General features: G+C 41.7%; 1 protein-coding gene across 3 annotated transcripts in view; it reads right to left on the reverse strand.

Annotated features, from left to right (window-relative positions):
* Positions 1 to 454: 454 nt before the first annotated feature.
* LOC136442244 (carboxyl-terminal PDZ ligand of neuronal nitric oxide synthase protein-like) overlaps positions 455 to 21352 on the reverse strand; it is a 71087-nt gene continuing 50189 nt past the window's right edge. For 2 of the 3 annotated variants that reach the window (XM_066439003.1, XM_066439005.1), the window contains 6 exons: positions 11658 to 11766; positions 4407 to 4542; positions 3938 to 4101; positions 3048 to 3272; positions 2152 to 2470; positions 455 to 1399 (listed from right to left, as the gene is read on the reverse strand). In XM_066439003.1, the coding sequence (XP_066295100.1) occupies positions 687 to 1399; positions 2152 to 2470; positions 3048 to 3272; positions 3938 to 4101; positions 4407 to 4542; positions 11658 to 11766 (1666 nt within the window). In that variant the 3' untranslated portion in view covers positions 455 to 686. The remainder of the gene's footprint in view (positions 1400 to 2151; positions 2471 to 3047; positions 3273 to 3937; positions 4102 to 4406; positions 4543 to 11657; positions 11767 to 21352) is intronic. The other variant, XM_066439004.1, reaches the window with a different exon arrangement.

A 21352-nucleotide genomic window follows, 5' to 3' on the forward strand; every position in this document is an offset into this window, starting at 1 on the left:
GAACGATCTGGCATCACGAAAGAAGTCCGTCGTCCGTTTGGGAACAAATGGTCCTTGATGCTAAGAAGTTTTCCCGCTTTATCGCCCGCCAAATATGCAAACTAGCGTGAACCCCGACCTCCAGATGTCTACTACGCGACACATTCTGTTTAGACGTCCGGCTGGAGCGGTCGGGGACTCCCGCTGAGTTGTCGGGCGAATGCTTCAGAGTGGTCGGCTGAAATTTTCCCGACATCTAAAAAAACCCTCATTAAGACCATAAAATTCCTGTTTAGACACAGAAAAAAGCTGTCGCCTGGCAGATATCTGCAGTCCAGATATCTAGACAAGCTGTGTGTAAATTGGCCCAAAGTCACCAAAACAGCAGGTACTGACAGCACACATGAGGGTCCTGATTGGTCAGGAACTGGCCAATAACATGGCTCCATATTTCCTCATTACCATAAATATTAAATACACTGCAATTAGTGCACCAAATCAGTGTAGTACATGATCTCTTGTCAACTTGTTTAACACAAGGTTGTCACAATATTGGAAAATTTGTCTTTATCAATGTCATCCTTTGTAGATTAAGTACTTAAAATGGCTGTCTTCCTGATGTATTGGTGACTTTCTTAAGTTTCAGCAGTCTTAATGTTAAAAACCTTTAAAAAAGCTAAAATGATTTACATTGTAATCTTTCTACATCAGTTAAATGGATCAAAGTCTTCAAAACCCAAAGACTCCATGGTCTGGGTTTGTCTGAATCCTCCTGAATCTCTGTCCCTCGGAACTCCTGAATCCTCCGACAGTTCTGTGTTCTCGTCGTCTGAAAAGCTGATGTGAAGCTTCATCTCGTTCAGACCCAACTTCTGACCCTTTCTCGGGCTCGAATTCAAATCGTTCAAGTTTCCGTCGTTCTCAAAGCTCGGCGACTTGCTCTGGCTGCTGCCGAACCCGCTCGACTCGCTCGGCGAGATGGCAGACTCCGACTCGGATCCGTTAGCCTCGGCGCTCTCTGCTCCCTGTTGCTCCGCCGCCAGCTCACCCTCCGGAACCATCAGATCCTGCGTGGTTTTTAAAGAATTTCTGCTGCGTTTGGACTTGGGAGGGGGGTCTATTTTGGGTGCAATGTTGAATTCTTGGCTTCCGTCTAGCGACCCCTCTTGAGGAAGGGGTACGAGGACTCTAAGCTTCCCGTCTGGACCTGCTGACGTGTGCAACACTGTTTTCTTTGGCTCTGGTCTTGGCTTGGAAATGGACTCGTTTGACAGCTCTTTCCTGTCGCTCTCGACCTCCGACGTGTTACCGTTGATCCCAGAATCACTGTCCAAGTCCAACAGGAAGGAGGACTCGTCTTTTGTACCGCCCTTAACAGGGCTGGAGGGGACATGGCTGGAGTCACCATCACATAGGAGTTCTGTGGGCATACAGAGAGAGAACAGTCAGTACTAGCCACATGATCAATTCATTCAGCACCCACTTAACTTGAAACTTTCAATCCATACAACGAAAATGCGACACACCCAAATTTCAGCTTGTGTTGGGTTGTGAGTTCTAATCATTTAACCTAACAACGCAAACAAGCTTTCATTCTCGTTATTGCACAACTGTTACTGGTATGTATTGACCACGCAGATTAGCCTCCAAGCAGACCCAATGGATTGCAAAGACCGTATCCAACTGGAAGAAGGAGCTTGTATAGCAATCCAAGGTTAGGTTGTAAAACATACTTCTTCTGCCAGTTTGATACGGTCTTCGCAACTTATAGATCTGCTTGGAGATTATACGCAGATAGCACTTTGCAAGACTGTTACTGAACTCAAAGTGATCAATACAGTTGCAAAATAAAATTTGAGACATGCATTAATTCTACAAACTAGTTGCATTGTTATTTGCAGCAGGAGCATGAAGCTTTGAAGCGCAGTGAGCAGAAGAAGTCAGAGCTGGTTAAGATGATCAGAATATGCATCAAGGCTATTCCAGTCAAAAAGTTTGTGGGTCAAAAAAATTTCCTTCAGTTTGAAGTTCATATACAAAAAGTCCTTAAAAAAAACACTTTTTGAATGGAACAGCCTTTATGTTACAGCAAGATGGGAAAACCAGAAACACAAACCAAACAAAGAGGACACTGCAGAGGGGCAAACAAAAGACAACTTGCGCATGCTGTACCTTTACTAGCGTGCTCTCTTACAAGAGGTTGAATACCTAAGCTGGTGTTTTCGAACATTCCCGGTACGTGGGACGAGATTCCCGCCTGCTGAGCGTCCTCCACGTCCTGGAACTCCGGGAGGATGACAACCCCTGGGGCAGGGGTGTTTGTGTCTGGGAGGGGAGGGACGTTGGAGGGGTGGGGGGTTGAGAGGGGCGGGATGTTCTCGCTGTAGCTCTGTCCCGTCAGCTGCGTCTCCATGTCCTGTACGTTAGCGACCAGCGTGCCGACGTGCTGCAGCAGGTCACGGTTCTGCAGCAGCAGCTGGTGGGTACGCGCCTGCAGGAGGACAGAGGAGAAAAATGTTACGATAAAATGGACTCATGTACAAGAAGATATCAGGCTAAAATATAGCCCAACCTTTTTAAGAAGTTTTATCAAGTCGCGATTCCGTAGGAGCTGGTGGGTACGCGTCTGTGGGACAGAACTGGGAGCATTCTGCATATCAGTTTGCACAACTGCTTCCCCCTCAGCCCTTGAAAAATTGTATGGGCAGCAATATTGATGCACTGTTATCACATTCATCTTGTAGCTACATTTGTACTATAGCAAATTCAGAAGTCCAAGCGATATCTAACAAAACTGCATCAATTCATCGTAGTAAGCAATTAACATAACAAAAGATCTTAGGTTTTCTTTCATGATTCCTCCCTCATCACATAATAAGAATAAAAAAATAATGGATTCAAACATCGGTGCATAATTCAATAACCACTGTTATCTGTTCCCTGAGATTCTTTCAGCAAGTTGCCATTTATGATTAAGATGAATCCAATACAATGCCCTGGACTAGTGCAGTACAATTTCAGAATGACTAAAAGCCTGCACTACCACAGATAGTTGTTAGGGGGCATACCTGAGCCTCCATCCTGGCTGCCGTCTCTGCTGCCAGCTGGTCCTTCAGCAGGTGCACCTGCGCGATGGCCACCTGTGTCTGCTGCTGCTGCTGCTGGAGCTGCTGCTGGAGCAGCTGCACCTGGTGGTGCATGCTGAGGGGCGTGGACGACACCTGGCTGTCCCCTGCCCCCTGGGGGAGGGTCATGTAGGGGGTGTGGAGAGGAGAGGACAGCGTCGCACCCTCCTGGAGGGAACATCATAAGATAGATGTAAGTAGGTTGTTGGATTCTTTTGCAAAAGTTCAATACTTTGAGTTTAATGACAAGTTATGTAATCTTCAGTAGCTTCTCTCTGCTTTCAATCCCTAGGCTAATCCTTTGCAGTAGACTTTAACTACATGTGTAGTTGATTACCCTTGGGTGTGTGTTAAACTGTAGCCAAATCAAATCTCTGTACATTAAAGGTATGAAAAACAAATACAAGATAGACAGGACGGAAGTAACAGTCAAAGGTTGCAGCAAAGTAATAAGGTTGGCAGACGCAATTCTCACCTCTGGTAAGAAGAACTCATATATCTGTACAGGAGAGTTGGGAAAGCACACAGAAGAGGAAAAAGATAACAGGTTCTGAAGAAAAGAAAGTACAGACTAATGTACAAGTACGAAAAGGACAAGAAGAGTAAAAAAGAAGAGAGACAGACAGAAAAACAACACAGTCTTATGTTTGTTTTCTAGTGTTATGAGCATCGATGCTCTTGTGAATCATCAAAAGGGTTCAGAGTGAGCGAGTGAGAGTTGAAACTGATAGTCCTTCATGAAGGCATAGACTAATGTGCCCTATAGAATAAACCACACTGACAGTGAGCAAAGGACAACTTGGTGCTGATTGTGTAAAACATTGAAAACTGACCTCTCCGCAAACTTTCCTGGCCTCAAAGTGCTTATCAAGGTCAGTGACCCCACGCGAGGCCGGCGTGGCATAATCCGTGGTCGGTATCTCCTCAGCATCGATGTCCGTTTCTCCAACATGCTCATCATCGTCCACCGCGTTACTCCCGTCAACCGTTCGGTGACCTGAAGACACAGCAAAGTCACATTCCATTATAACATTCTAAATCACACTGTGCACATGATGGTACAATTCCTTGTGCAGCATGGTTGAAGCAAATCAGCTGTATAGCTGAAATCAGAGTAGACTTTATATTCTCCCTTTCCTGCTACATATATGCCCTTTTTCAAGCACCTAACTTATCACTGGAGAGCAGTTATACCTTTTGTATACCTGCTGACCAATACAAAATTAATGTTGCAGATAAGGACATGGAATATCATAAATCATCACTAACACACAACAGCTTAAGTGTTCTTGCCCTCCGTACCTGGGCTGTGTTCCTCTGCCTTGTCACTCTCCCCGTCAGCCTGTCCGTCGCCCTGCGCCGCGGCGTGGAGCAGGCTCAGCTTGTGGCACACCTCAAACGCCTGCCCGATCGTCCGCACAATACGCATGGCCTGGCTCTGTGACAAACACAAGGCAGTGTCAATACATGTACATTGTATATATACAAGCCAGGAGTTAAAGAATGGGTATCAAAAGCAACTGACAATGGCAAAATTCTCATTGCCCTTTTAGTTTGAGTAGATTATCCCTGTGGAATGGCCATAACATACTGTTTCACACCTTGTTACTACTGTACTTACAATTAGTGAATGTATATATTGAATGTATATATTGAATATTGTACAAGACATGCTGAAATGAAAGTCATTCCAGACACAGTATTAAAATGCCAGCTCACTTGTTTTCATATACTCTCACATCAAACAGTTGCACATAAAAAGGAAAAAAACACACACACTGAACTTGACATATCCGCAGGATGTGAACTGTATTGACTGTTTCTTGTAATGTTGCCTTTCAACATTCAAAAGCCTGGAGTTAACCAGATGGACCACACAAGGGTCTGAGTAGAATTTCAGGAAGGAAAACTCCACAAACCCCCTCCTGTCTACAAATCCTGTTTTGCAGATGTGTTGTATCTAAAGGCATCAAACTTACACAAATACAGCACAAGAAAAAGATCAGAAAGGAGACATTTTATCAGAAACTCTCTTTTAAGTCTTGTATGGCAGCTACATGTAACAGCAATGTCTGAATGTTCAAATACAAGGACACCTTGCTCTAACCTGTGCCTAACTAAGTGAATTTGTGACCGTCTTATTCTCAATGTGACATATTGCCTAACTTCCCAATACTGACAAAGTTAGGTATCTGTGACACATGTACCGCTGGTCGAATGAATGGGCAGATGTCAGTTGGAACGGGTACAGTGTACTTTGTGACTGACATGTTTCAAAATTTGAAAATTAAGATATGCATTTCATCTCATTACAGCGATATTAGAATTAACATTTTCCAGAGATTTTTACAGCAGCATCATGGGCCTTTGGAAATGACATACATGTATCTATCTAAAGAAGTAAACAGTTTTCTTCTAGTTTTACAGACAAGATGTCTACTGGAAAATTAGACTGATAAACAATCTGGGACATTGGATCTCAAGGGAGAGGTTAAGAAAAGAGGAACCTTGCCTGGCCAAATGGCAGATTTATCTTTTTCCAGATAAACTGACACATGGTAGTCAGTAGATACCACAAATGGGGGCATGATGTGATTAGCAGAGCAGCCAATCATATGGTTCCATTTGTCACCTCATCAGCAGGGGTCAGACACTTTCTCTGCTGTCAACTTCAACCTTTCATCCTTGGGAAAAACGGATTTTTCTGGTGATTTGTCAAACTTAAAGCAATTTGTACAAGGTCTTCAATTTGTAGTACCAGTGTGTGTTATGATCTGGAAAAAAGTACTCTACAAGTTGAGGTTGGTGGGGAAGATTGTGACCTTTTTATCATATGCCCTGTTTTTTGTCTGCTCTCCCCACTAACAAAAAATGGGGTATATGATAAAAAAGGTCACAATCTTCCCCACAACCTCTGCTTGGAGAGTAGAAGACTAACCATTTCTGTAATAACATACATTGGCTAATGCAGGAATTAAACTTGTATTGCAAATTGGTTCCAGTACTACATGCCAGTGGGTAATAAGTAAATCGAATCCCCCTCAAAACCTTTTCCTCTAGTTACAAATAAAGATGCTGACCTTTACATGTAATTTCAAGCATACCAGATTCTTCATAATGTACAGAAATACTGAGAAAATGAAAAGGCCATCATTCACAGCCAGTTGAACAGGGGGAACATAATCAATGAAGATGGAACAGCCAGAAAGTGTCTTTTGCCTGAGTGGCTGCCAGATGGAACAAATAAAGACCATGTTTCATCACAAGCTGTAATCTATCATAATGGCAGAGACTGGTGCTGACAGCCCATCCTTAATGTGCCACTCCATGAAATATATGCTACAGACAAGAGTTGAGGCTCTTGTGAGTGTTACCTTTTCAAATCATAAATTTGGACTGTGGCCCTGTCTTTGACTGCTTGGTCATTCTCGCTGGCATCATTATTCAAGAACTCACAGCATCTTTTTGTTCCATGTATCATAAACTATGATCTTTGACAAATATAGAGCCTAAAGTTGCCTTTCAGTTTTAGGCAAAAGACATAGAGTGTGATTGGATACTTTTCATTGTCTGTGTATAAGATAGCTCTCTGCCTAAAGAAATTCTCAGCCCCCCTCCCACAGATAGTCTGGATGTCAGACTGTTTCTAGGGTCTACACAGGTCAGTTCCTCTGCTCCAGGGCCAACATACTAAAATGGAAGTTTAACCACACCCCTAAATCAGACTCAGAGGAGCTGTGGTAAAATTTCCTTGGGCATGTTGGCCCTGGAGCCGAGAAGCTGGCCTGTGTAGGACCTGGAAACAGTCTGGGATCCAGGCTATCCCACAGATGACACAGTAGCCCAGTTGTGACCCCAGTTGTGCTGTGTGTACTCCTGTAGCACAGCTGGCCACCACCACTGGCTGAGTCAGGAAAGAAAGCAGAGAATCTGGGAGGAAACTGATGACAGCTATGAGAGACACTTTACTCTCACTGATAATCTAGACACAACATATCCTTTTCAGTATCACCTGACAATATTGATGTGTACTGGACAATAACAACTTGCTTGAAATGCAATTTCATTTGTACTGCGCTTCTATAAACTGTACCGATATACCACAAACAGTACTGCATGTACTTTTCACACCACACATTGTGTTGCCTGAGAGGCCAATAGATGAAAGAAATGGTTATGAATATGATTTTAACATATCACAAATGGCACATACACGTAACCTGTGTTGCAACTTGAAATGAATTGAAGTACAGAACAGTCCAGTGAAAAACAGCCCCAATACAGAGTTCAATACACGAAAGAATGTTTCCAGACTACAACACATATGCTGCAGCTGCAGGGATCGGAAAAGTCAATCTTGCAAAGCTCTACAATATTTCAGGCTGAAAACGTCAATATTTTCAAGCAGAGTGGCTTTTGCAGTTTCAACAGTAATCACTGTACTGCTATCCATCACCCAACTATATACACATCTCCCAAGAACACTTCCAACATATTGTATTAGACAGGCCTGGCCAATCACTATTGAGATGAATGATTTGATGGAAAAAGATTCAATGCCTGTAGCCATGATGTCAGGACCTCAGTGGGCTCTAAAGGAAGTAGAACTTTGGGCACACAAATGCTATTCTGCCTAATACAAAGAACTAGGCAGAAGTATAGTATCTATAATCGATACTTTGCTATCATCTTTCTGGTAATTGCACTTGAATTACTGTATTCCTTTTGAGATATAATAAACAAAACTTGCAGATTAAGAATTGCCAATAATATGCCAATTAAGGCAACATTTCAATATCCAAGAATATCATTCAAAATTTCTGAGACTTCATTTTGTTTCATATGTATTAATCATCTAAGCACCAAGTACATAAACTAAAGATGGTGTAGCCGTAGGATTTTTACAGCAAGATCTCTTACAATTCAAATACCTTTTCATGTCTCTGATCCACATACTGTAAATGCATATAAGTTCGCGAAAATGGAGTGCTGGCGGTGCATGGTTTTACGTTCGCGGCAGCGCTATAGTTACATACTGCTTTAGTATTGGACAAAAATGTTTGCGGTGGCTTTAAGATCGCGGTGAAATGGTCGCTGCGAAAACCGCAAACATAAAACCACTGCGAACATTTCTGTATTTACAGTATATGCCTAATCTGTGCATAACCCTGACCTAATTCTACAGGTACAGTACAAGAGATGCTCAGCTCAGGCTAATGGCAAAATCCATACAGCACAAGACAGTTCCTATAGCTAAAACCTGGCCACGCTTGATTCACGGCACTAAAGCACCATTTGGCTGCTACTTTCCCAAAGCCGCAATCCTATGACTCCCCTGCAACAATTTCTTAAGTGACAACGAATCAAATAAATCCAGAGCACTAATTGGCCCTTTCTTGCCGCAATATGTTTCTCCCATTATGGTTCCTAAGAGATTTATGTACCAAGTGTTTTAAAACTCTGTTATTTTTACCCATTATCCATCATCTTCGACAGGGCAGAGTCCGTTAAGCCAGATATATTGTTGTTGCTATTGATTTTACTTGACAAAATAGACCGGCTTAGGCCCCATCTGTACTTTACTGTTAATTCTTTATGTAAAGCTCTCCAATAAAATCCTCATGTATGCTTTTCTCTTGGCTTTGAGGTATCAATGTATTTGAGGCATCAGAGTATGTGTACCAAATTGGTGTATGATTTTTAAAAAGTTACAAAACAAGCTGAGGCAGAATAAATTTGTACAACTGGGTACCCAGCTATTCCAACACTTGTTCTGTGTATTGGACTCACTCTAGCATCAAAATTTAATGAAACACAAGGGAAATACTCGCACCTAGAGGATCTATACATGCAAGTCCTATAGGGCAGTGGTTTATTGAGAATACATGTTCACCACATGCCATTCTGGTTTTGATGCCTGCAAATTAAGGCAGACAAATTTTCCCATAACAGTAAAACCTGCCAGCTTACCAAATTTAAACCTACCCCTGCTTTAATGGACGGGCCATCATTTGTGCATCAGGTTTCCGGTCGGCTAATTATCTTCTTTGGAAGTCCGTTTTGGAAATCACCCCCCCCCCCTTAATTTGTCATCCTTTCTGGCAGTCACCGGGGGTCTCATTTTGTAAAGATTGACCTCTTCCATCTCTTTTCAGGTCATTTGAAGACTGGATAGGAATACCAATAAGACTTGTATGTTAACATACGACATGTTCTTTATTTTGCTTGTTCAGCAGCAAGCCAAAACACGCTCCATGTTTGGCAGTGCGGAGCCCTCTGTAGCCCTAATGCTTTCTCACCAAACTGAGCCAAACCAGGGTGTTGACTCTGACCACAAGGTCGCGACCAGCTAGAGTTCAGGTCTGGTAAATGCACCTTCTCAAATGTCCTGACAGAGGTCCTTCATTTCCCCTCCATCCTCCTTAGCCCTCCCTGGGGCACCTTTAGAAGGCTCTGCAAGGCTCCAGGCTATTTACAGAGCAATCTGTCTTGGGAAATGTAAGACCAAGGGAGAGGATGGAGTCTCTCATCAACTGCAGAATGTCTCCATTATGTATGACTAGACTGTCTGTCTGTGGGCATTCCATAACTTCAAGGCTCAAGGCCACATGTACATACATGTACAGTATGTACAACGTTGTAGTAAGATGGAACCCATCGTTTTCTTCTAGATGGTTGTCAAATTTTTGACGGAAAATGACGGAAACCTACACCTGGAAATGTCAAGGTACATGTTGGAACTTCATATCATCAACACCAAACTGTAGAAAGTAACAAAAACCTTATCTGATAGTCTTAGAACCAATGTATCCTTATGCATCCATGCCTAAAAATCCATATCTGATAAACAGCTTAACTTGATTTTTTCACCTTTCCTGACTGCCAATATCCCGCATTCCTCCTGGAATTTCTTTGCGTCAATACTTCCTAATTTGACAAGAAACCTCTCTTTCAGAGTCTCCCACCCTGACCTGCATGGCTGACCTCTGCTGTGACCCTACGACCTCTAATAGCAATCCCCCCTCCCCAGAAGGTACAATACCTGTTACTGACTCAATGTTGATTACAGAGATCTGCCCAAAACTGATCTTCTGCCTTCTAGCTTATCTGATAATGGTCATGAAGATTCTTTAGAGGGGCCTTCAGCAAATTGACTTAATGTTCGACCTGCTATCCCTTTCAGTGACGATTTGTGGCAGTACATTTAGACAGTTTCATTCATCTTAACGAGGAAGCACTCTGGAGGTTAGGAAGATGAAAAATAGACCCTTGAAAGGATGGATCTTGCATCAGCATCAGCATTCATGCAAAAGGTTAGAAGCCAACGTGAGAAAAATGAACACAATTATGCTGGCTGGCTGGGAAAGATTGGAACATGTGAGGTTCATTTTCTACAGACAGGGAATACATGCACCCTGCCCTTCCTGTAAAGCATACGGAAAGGCCACACCAATTCAATTAGTTGCTTCCCAGATTGACAAAAAAAACCCCGGAAAACTCAAAGAAATAATATAAATTTTAGGTGGGAATGGGAGAGTCTGTGACAAAACGTTGCTGCAATGCCCTAGGAAAAATCAGTCTTATCTCATTTTAGTGCAATATTTCTGATGAAATCATTATTTAGGACGCAGCAATGTCAATGTGAACGATACTATCCTATTGGTTGAAAGTCCAGCTACTTTCCTTACCTTCGCTTCATTCCCATCCAATCATACACAAAAAAGTTAAGGAGTTATATAACCAAACTTTTAATCTTTGAAACAACTTGACACTAGAAGACTAGGTCAAGCACAACCACCTGCCTCAATTGCTGTAAGAGTCATGTCCTGACACTCTCCAATATAATGGCTGCCTTCATGCCTTTATGATTGGCCCGAGCCTATAGATAAGTATTCCCAATCCCACAATGTTTCATGCAAGAGACACTGCTGACTGCAGGTTCAGGCACGATCGATGGGCTTTTACTTCATCCCCAAACGGTGTCCTTTAAGGGTCATTTCCTCTCAATATCCCGATTCCTCATGCACAACCTTTCTGGCACTAGGGAAAAATGGTGCGAAGCAGCTGGCTGGGAGGATGGGGACTGCTGATGGAGAGGAAATAGATACAACCCCCTAGCACACATTATCAGAACTGCAGAGGTTCATTCCTAGCCTGGGTGCCATCATATTACTACCGGGGCTCGTATATTTGCTTCCTTAAAAGATTTTTCAGTGAGAGCTACAGTGTAGTAATCAGATGGCACCCAGGATAGTTCTTTCCAAGAAAGCCCTTAATCAATTAATTTCCTGTGAGCTGAAATCTTCTTAGCTCATAGCAATTGTGTGTTGAAAAAACCCCTCCTGGTCTAAAATTGAATCATGAAAACATTTCCGTTGGAGCTTCCTGTAGTTTCTACTGCTTTGAGAAGAGTCTAAAGACCTAGAACAATCAAGTTAGCTTTTCTAAATGTAACTCAGGAACATGATAATCTATCTTCCTTTTTTACACTTAAATCAGTTTATTGAGTAGTAAGAGAAGGAGTCTTAGTGTGATCATTAGTCATTCACCCACCTTCTTGTTGGCCTTGAAAACGTTGCACTTGAAGACATTGTTGGGGCCATCTCGACAGATGTAGCTGAAGATCTTCAGGTCCTGGGAGTCATGTGACACATAGAATATTCTGGAAAATATAATAGATGGAAATTTTAGTGCAAAGTTCTGGTCAATTTAACAAAAGAAATCAAGTATGATTGGATACATGAATATGCATGTATGGCAAATAATAAAGGTTAAGCTATTTTCATCTCAGCAACAAAATCAAGGTTTGATTTCTTGAAAGTAGACCTTTATTGAATTTACTGTTACTTAGTAAGAGGATGTGCACACCAGAGGTTCAATGAAGTTACGTTGCAGTCCCCAGATACTTTTTTCTAAGGTTTGAAGACCAAATTGATATATTGTCTCTTTTCCCTTTTATATCTTAATAAGTCAACCGAGTCAGTTAACTTGTCACTTTGTAACAAGTGGTGAACTTATCACTGCCAGTGCCTAAAGCATCACTATTTGGATCTATGTAAGTGCCAGTACCCATGGCAAATTTACCATTATCAGTACTGAACTTCTCTCTATTGCTATCATTGGTGTAATTTTTATAAAGTTAAGTACTTTATATGCAAGGTAAAGGAATACCACACAGTATAGCAGTGTGGTATACAGACAAGACTACTGGTACTGTTGAGATGATGACAGTGCCATTGACGGATGCCTCTCATTCGACATCCATAATACCATCCATAGACAATAAGACCTCCCTGCATGTAATAAGCCCGGACATTGGTTCTCACACATTGGACAAGGTCACCTTGAAGCAGCTGACCTAAAATAGAACTCATACTTCTGGAGTGGGACCTGTCAGTGGCTATGTGGCGTGATGGGGATCATTTGTCCACCCTTAATGTGGGATTGGGCTATAAATCCGCCCGGATAGAGAGGACCTCCATTCACAGCGGATTCGTTTTTGATGTGTCCATCGTGGATGGAGCAGTTTGGCTCAACATGAATCCTGCACACGTCCATAAAACAGCAAATTGCATGCAAAATTTACGGGCAGGTGTCCCTTCCCGGTGCGTAACTACAGTTTGTCACCACAGAGACTATTCTAAAAGCTTCCTCACTCGCACCTCACTTTGAGATGAAAGTTTCAAGGCCAGGGATGTCTCCGGGAAGATCACCTTAGGAGCAATTTGATGTCTTTTACGGTCTACAACATAACAGAAGGAAGTCACTTCTTAAATTAAATCTTATTTATAAGCTACTTGTTTGATACCCAAGACTAGCGTACAAATCCTTAGTAAGACCTCTGTATCTGCTTATCATACCTTGGTCACTTACAATGATGGGAGACATACATGGAGTAGGTTACGTCCGTTTGAAACATGTCTAGACCCTCTGACTGTTTGGAGGAATGTTCTGTTTTTATTTATTTACAAGTGTGTGTATGGGGTGGGGGGATGTTTACAGTATGAACAATACCAAGTGATGCCACTTCTGAGGACATTTCTCAGGTAGTTATTACAGCTGCGGGCGCCTCTGGGCGCTGTAATCATCGCTAATCAAACAAGATAACCAGTCTTCCTTTTGCGCAGGCAAAGCTGTACGTAAAGTTTACAGCTACTTTGTGCTCCTCCGAAGGGCTTTAGAAGGGTTATTCCTATGCAAGCATCAGTGAAAAGTCACAGTTGCAAAAGTATTGTGATGGAATAATAAACTGCTTGCTCTACCTCTTTGCACACTTAACACAACACAATTTAAAAGACAACCGCTCTTATAATTATCACGGAGAACAAAACCATCCAGCCTTTGATGTTCGTCCGAGGAGGAATTTGATCCCGAGGTGACACTTCAGAGTTTCCGGCACCACCTGTAATACATGTAATCAAACACAGCAAGACACGCAGGAAAAAGGCAGGTGCTTAAAGATGTTGACATTTGAGTGCCCCCCATTTACCCACCTGCCAGGAGCAGAGATGCTTTTAGCTTAAAAGGTTTTCCCGGCCTCAACCGAGCAACCACAAGCCAGTTTAATTGTTTACAGAGAGGAGTTCCATTTAGAAACCTGTCAAACCATTTAGACAGGTCAACTCTTTTATGTATTTGTGCTGATATGTAATATTGTGTTAAAAAGGGAAAACATTTTCCCCATCAGAAATAAAGTTTCTTTTGATTGAAGTCAATACAAAACACATTTATTTAGATTACATGTATTTGATTGTCAGCAAATGATAACAGTTAACAACCCAAATAGTTTGTTATTATTTTCTAACCATTTGTAACCCACAAAGTATTCCTTGAAAGTGGATGTTATTAAAACCTACCGGCAAGAACACACATAAACAGTGCTGCAAAAACACAAAGCAACTCAAAAATGACTAAACTTACTGAGGTAGACGATGAAGTCAAAATATACCTGCCCAATTCAACTCAAATACTTTTTATATCTTAACCATCACCATAAAAACACTGCAAACATAACTGCAATTCATTATTCTTCTGCAAGTGGCAGACATGACCTTTTAAAAGGAACCATAAATTTTATGAATATTGACAGAACACTTCAAATAATAAGGTTGGTTGTTGGAAGTCAGCATCTTTTGTAAATGTCTCAGGGGGAACAGAAAGGTGAAGAAGTGATGGATACTGGCATTTCATTATTCTGCAATCTATCTCTGGGGTATTGAAATTCTGGGTAACAGTATAATCCATTTATTGACAGTTTGCATTTAAAATATCGCCTGCAGTGCAGAGATAGTTAGGACAATTTGCCCAATCAATTTTCAATCTTGTCAGGAACATTACATCGTTTTGCCTGTCTGGTTTTTCCTACACTGTCAAAATGGCAATCATGCGTTTCATTATAGGAAATCTATAGTCATCCTCCTTGGGGCTTCAATCAACAGTGCAATTTTGCACTTTTCTAACAATATCAAAGTACATCAAAATCACCAGGGGCTATCTCACTTGCTGAGATCAAAATGCGAGGCAGAAGCTTACGCAGCATTTCCTGACAATTGCACAATTTCATCACGTTTGCACGCAAAACTAAAACACAACACCTGCAAATGCACATGCATGAGGGTAACTCATACATACTTACAACAAAAGTTAATTCTCCACATGGTCTTGAGTTCCTTGCACATAATAATTCATGACAACCTGGCACCTGTCTGAAAGTTAGGCATGAACCTGTGACAGAAGCAGCTATATTGATCACTCTATTGCAGACAGTGGGAGTTGAACGTCCTGTACTTGTGTGGCAGGTGACTTTTTAAATCACATATCTCAGTTGTGCAGTTGGTGCTGCCCACTCAGGCATGAAATGTCAGCAGCTTTGAGCAAAACAAAGGGCCCTGTACGTAGTACTAGTATACCCAACTGACGCTTGGTGCGGAGGAAACTGGCCGAGATAAACTTCAACTTGAGAGGGGCTCCCCAAATGGGAAATGAGACATCAATAATTAGTACTCATGTTGTAGGAGACTGACAAATGGGAACATGGGAGCTTGTGCATAAATGATCACGGGAGTCGTCTGGTGTCTGTAGATTGCTTGGCAGATTACCTCAATACCTGCACCTTAATTACCTTTTACATCTTCTACAAGTGCATGTTTTGAAGGGTGTTGAGTCAAAATACTCTTAAATTTCAAGTCTGCCACCTGAAATTATGCTATCGATCAGGGGAATTTCGAGTCATTATTGATGCGCAAAAAATAAATCCAGAAGGAGTTGGGCTAGCCTCCGTTGCAGGCTCTGACGCGGCTTTTTTGGGGGGCAAAATAATATGTTTTGCAGCCAGCCCGGCTATTAGTTACAGGGTTGGCTAATGGTTACGGGCTGGCTGCAAAACATATTATTTTGCCCCCCAAAAAAGCCGCGTCAGAGCCTGCAACGGAGGCTAGAGTTGGGCTATGATGGTCCTCCAGTACACAATATGCATGCTGCATGTGTGGGGTGAAGATATCTACAGCTACATTGTAAAGTTATATGGATGTAAATAATTGTGTAACTGTTGCCTTATAGACCTCCATGATAAACAAGTAGTTTTCACCTATCTGCAAAAGCTGCCACAATGCACTTTTACATGCATATCAACCTCTGTCTCCACTTGTACTGATTAAACTTTAAAAGGGTCTAGAAAAAAAACTGTTAACCAGATTTTAATCTAAACTAAATGAATTGAGCCAATTTCTTATCTGTTGCTACAGCCAGGTCAATGAATTACCCTTTACGAGAGCCATACTAAACTGTCTTTCTGTAAAAAAAAAACTTGTTTTCCTGAAACTATGCCCTTTTTACCATGTACCGTTTTATGTCTTCCCCTTGAACTGACATTGGTGGTGATTTACTGGAAAGTCTGGCACCATTCTGCACAGAACCTTGATGCCAATCATTATCTCCATGAAAAAATGGAGATATTGTTTTTGATGTGTTTGTGTGTGTGTGTGTGTGTGTGTGTCTGTCTGTTTCCAGACTATTGTAGTCAGCATAACTCAAGAACCTCTCGATGGATAACGATGATATTTGGTATGTGGGCAGGTGTTGTGAAGCCGAAATTCAAGGTCGATTTTGGGCCCCCTGGTATGTGACCTTGGTACTGCAGCAGAACTTCCGTTTTTGTATCTTTTGACCTGGACGTGCTGTGGTCTTGATTTTTAGGTGGCAGATAGCTTGTGATGTAATAAAGAAGTGGTGAAGGTTTGGGCCCCCTAGCAGCTAGTTTCATCTGCATTTCAACACAATTCCCAGTACTGTACAAAGGCAAGTCTCAAAAATTGAAATGTCAATCACATCACAGTATTGCATTACATTTAAAGTTTCTTTTGCATACATGTACATGTAACTTTAAACTTTTGGGTGTGCATCTAGTCCTCAACTGCAATTCCTTTGGGTCTGCCTTCGCCCACTTTAATTTTCTTCTATTAATCTTCCACTGATACAGGAGCCAAGATTGGAGAACTTCAGGCAATATTCTGTCCCCACCTTTTGACATGGCGTGCCTTCCAGAAACCCTGTCTCAAATAAATGACCTTCACAAACCATCTGGTACCCAGCGACATATTCAGAACAGGTGTGTGCACAATATTACATCGTTAAGCCTCCTTAAGCAGACCCGCCATCTACCGTGTGTCATTTGTACATGACCTTGAGGCACCCACTCAGGGACGATGTTGCTGTTTCAAGAAATATTGCGGGTATTAAGAAAATATAGGAAGTCAAATCTGCAGCCTCTGCTTTTCACAAAGCCCACCACCTGGTGCCCTCAGGGATAGATATCATGCAGGATCTCTTCCAAAAAATGTGCAATCCTCGTTCCAAAATAACCCTTGACTCGTGTCCAATGAAGACGTCAAATAAGCATCATTACCTACACTCACATCTACGAGCACGTTCATTAAAAGTTTTCTGCGCAAGACAACCTGAAAGTTTTCTGACAGCCTTATTTTCTTTCCCCATTGACTTCAAGGATCGACTGAAAGGATGGTCAGTAATTAACATTCCAGCAGCATATTTTCTTGCCAGAAAAGCGGGAAATGCCTGCCAAGTGAGCTATATGGTTTTGTCATCAACTTCAAATACGTAACCTGCCAGCTGACCAGAACACCTAATTACGTATCTAGTTCCTCGGAAAGTCGAACTGATTGGTATTACATGTGTGTACATTATGTGTAGACATTGCTGTAGACTTCCAGTGTAGAACCGGTGAAAGGGAAAAAATAACATACTATCAAGATGTATTGTCTGAAGGAAATCAATTTTGGCATCTTGGCAGACTTTATAAGCTGCGTATTCAATTTTTGCCGAAGTGAAATTTTCCTTACTTCCACTACCCTTTCAAATCACTGACATCATGTCTATCTGCAAACTTTAGTTATTGAGACACAACACCCCAACCGATTCTCTCACCATTAATATAGACTAATGAGGTGAAACGCATTTTGTACTTAAGGTATGCCTCATTCTTGATTTCCTTGGTACTCTTTCGTTCCAATCTTAAACTTGTCCCCTCGACTTTGCAATGGAACAGTCCGATCCACTGCGACAATGGCGTAGCACATGTAAGCGAGTAGGATTGATAACCACTTGCAGAGGGAAATACCACCAGCTGGTGTCCAGGTAAAAGTGCTGACCTCTGGCCAAATAGCAGTTCAATAATTCTTTTGTGCTGTGATTCCAATTAATGACAGTGCCATGAGTTCCTATAAACTTTTCAAAGTTGTTATACAAGTCAAGTTGAACAATGCCTTTGGTACCAGCTGTGCTGGAAGGGTGTGTCATTGAACTTGAAGGTGGAATGTGGCTAGCCTCAAGAGCACTTTAGCAGAAGAGTTTTGTCATGGTTAAAACCAACATCTAGTATTAGCAGATTTATTGCTAAATCAACTTAGAGAGAAGTACATATCTGGAGGGCATGTTTTTAATTCCCAAAATTTACAACAAACATCAGAATGTTGGAAATCCAAGTGAAAGAAACAGGTGATCGCATCTTTTCCAAAGTTTCTCTCCATGTTCCAGGGAAGGAATACTCCTTGTGGCCCTGACCCCAGGCTAGCATATAAATCAACAGTCCTAATTTGGGTGATCCATGTCAACCCCAGTCACATTCTAGAAATTACAAAGGTCATTACTCGATCCCTCAGAAACCAATTACTGCTGAGGAGTAAGATGAAACGTTCCACTTGTGTGTGTAGTTTGTGAAATGTCTACAGTCCATCAATGGTCAAAGGAAATCTTTGCCAATTTTGTCCCAGATGGTGAAGGTCCATACTGTGAGTTTATCAGAATTCAATACACTGACAAAAGTACACTTTGTGTGATTTATGACTAGACCTTCAATTGTCAACATTGTTAACTCCTACTTCCTACTTTGTTGGACTGCATCAAGGAGGTTTCGATTTAAATCTCCTTGATTCCACTCATCATTTTGGATGGTAACTTTAACCTGACTGCCCGTGTATATGGGAGCTTCAGGCTCTGCATGCAAAAGAACCCAATACACATATCGAGGTGAGTATGTAAACATGGTATGCTTGGCTGTAAAAGCCAGTCATAGCAAAGCCGCATTACACTATCAGCTTTCGAAAAGGCATTAAGCTTTGTCTCAAGTATTATACTTCAAGTTCCACGGAAGAGAGAGAGAGTTACAACAAGAAAGATAAGAAGAAAATAAATACACCAAACAATACTGATCACACTTCTCAACCTGACAGCAAGGTCAGACGCCTCCTCTTGCCCCTGACCTTGTGTCAACACGTCTTAGAGAAGACAGAATTCCACATTTTCCTGGGGAAATCAGATAATTTCCTCAGGCACAGATCTGGAGGCATCTTCTAAGCTGGACTTGACAGTGCGCTGACATAGGTCAGACCTGTTGCACCATGGGAGGGCGTGGCAGCTTCCTGTAAAGAATACTTGGCAATGACCTAGTCACCTCTCGTGACCTTGGAATGTAGAATATTTCCTTAAAGACTGTTCACACACTTCCTGTTTTCTTGTGGTACAGATTCAATAGCCTTTTGTGTTTTGTCAGACACATCTACTCTTGCTTCCTACAATCTATCCTCAATGTGCATGTTCATGGGTAAGTTCTTGTCTGGACTTCATATCCACTCAACCTGGCTCACTGAACTGTGGGTAATCCACACTTTAACCCCAAAACGTACATAGATTTGAAGTGAATTTTTCATATCATAGCTAGATTCTACCATCATAAACTCAGCTAATTTATATGACTCAAATGTGCTACCTATCAAATTAGTTTTCTGTGCTAAGTGCCTTCTCTCTCATCACTCCAGCATGGTGACCTATGATAGAAGGTGGCCATACCCCTTGCGATCCATAAAGTGAAGCAGAACAGTGAAAGTTTGTGTTACATGGACTGCACTGCAGGAGACACATTAAAGTATAATATTTTCAGTGGCACTGTTCCAAACATTTCACTGCTAAGTGAATCAATAGCAATATGGCTGGATGTCAATCACCAAGAAAGGCAATTTCCACCACTTCTCAAGCAATACATGCCAGTTTTAGTGTGCTCAATATGTCTATCTGCATCATCAGATTTCTATATCGATGCTCTATGGTTTGGAACGACTTTTAAACCACCTAGAAGTTGATAGTTTGATCTTTTGCTGATAAAAATGGAAGAATTGACAAACTAACAAATCCTTTTAACACTTTTCTGCAACAAATTGAAATACATGTACATTGCATACCTGGTCCAGTAGAAAGTGATCATCATCATCAAATACAAAATCTACTTTCGGTCTATTGTGGGAATAATTCTTTTCAGAAATTTATACATCAAAAGATTGCCCCTTTGATCTCGATGTTTTCTGTGGTAGTAATATTCTATCGCAGTTGACAAGTTTATGAGGGCCTGCATGCCCCTTTTCCGTAAGGCGTAATCAGGCCGTTTTAGACTTCGTAATCCGTAATCAGCCACCCAAAATCAACGTAATTCGTAATCAGTACATTAGCCGTAACGCGTAATTGGTCACTTTGATTCTACGTAAAACGTAGGCAGTTACCTTTATGCAACGTAAAACGTAATCTACTAGCAAAACGTAGGCTTATTTCCAGCAAAGTCTCCCGGCAAAGTTGCCCCTCAAAATGCAGGAAATAGCATTTCAGAGGGTAAAGATCTCAAATTTTTCCCGTGAAACATGCGCCCAGACCCACTTAGTATTGTCGCGCCTCTGGTAAAAAATGTGTTCTGAGGGCGTCGCCCCCAAATATCAAGCTGGAATCATTGTGTATTTTTCAATCAAAGAGATGCCATAAAACATAGCTTAGATTACCAGCCAAATGTGCCCCTAAAAATGCAGGAAATAGCGTTTCAAAGGGTAAAGATTTCAAAATTTTCTCGGGGTGCATGCCCTCGGGCACACCTGCGATTGTTACATGCACGCCTCCAGCTAAAATATATCAGGAGGGCAAACAAGCTAGCAGAAACCCTTGTGTACTTTTCACTATAAGTGCAGATATTGCCCCTCAAAATGTATTTGAGCGGGTCGAGATTTTAAAATTTTCCCGGGTATTCTCTCGGATCCGCCTACAATCGCCGGGCCGCTCCGGCGCGATATATGTCGGTACTCGGGGCATCGCGCACCATACCATTAAACACTTGTATATTTTTTTCACTTATAGATATGTCATCAGACATAGCTTAGTGCAACAGCAAAATTTGGCACTCAAAATCAAGGTTATAGCATTGTAGGGGGTCAAGATTTTCAAAATTTTCCTTCGGCGCTCGACGTGGTCAACGTCCGTTCAGCAATATCTTGCTGTCCCCTCCCTTACGAAATTCCCTACCGCCGTCACGGCTACTCATTATAGTTACTAGTACGGTTTACTGTGGTCATCAACAGATTCATTGTCACCACAATAAATATAAAAATTAATAATTTTGATGTAGAACTAGATAGTTGAATCATGCGTTAAGTGTTTAAGTCGGTTGGGAAGCCTCATGATTTAACGTAATTCGTAATCAGCTCTGAAAATTTAACGTAATTCGTAATCGGCGGCAAACATTTTCCGTAATTCGTAATCACTACCCCCCCATGCAGGCCCTCGTTTATCTATGGACTACAGCACCGTGGCAATTCACCAAGAGGAAACCACCATCAAAGGCGTAATAAGAGCCCTACAAGTTGCCTTCTGTGGGGAGAGAGCTGCCCTCAATACTTTCATCCCTGCATCCTTTCATTACT

Source organism: Branchiostoma lanceolatum, chromosome 9, assembly GCF_035083965.1.
Source record: "Branchiostoma lanceolatum isolate klBraLanc5 chromosome 9, klBraLanc5.hap2, whole genome shotgun sequence".
In the NCBI taxonomy this organism is placed as follows: Eukaryota; Metazoa; Chordata; class Leptocardii; order Amphioxiformes; family Branchiostomatidae; genus Branchiostoma; species Branchiostoma lanceolatum.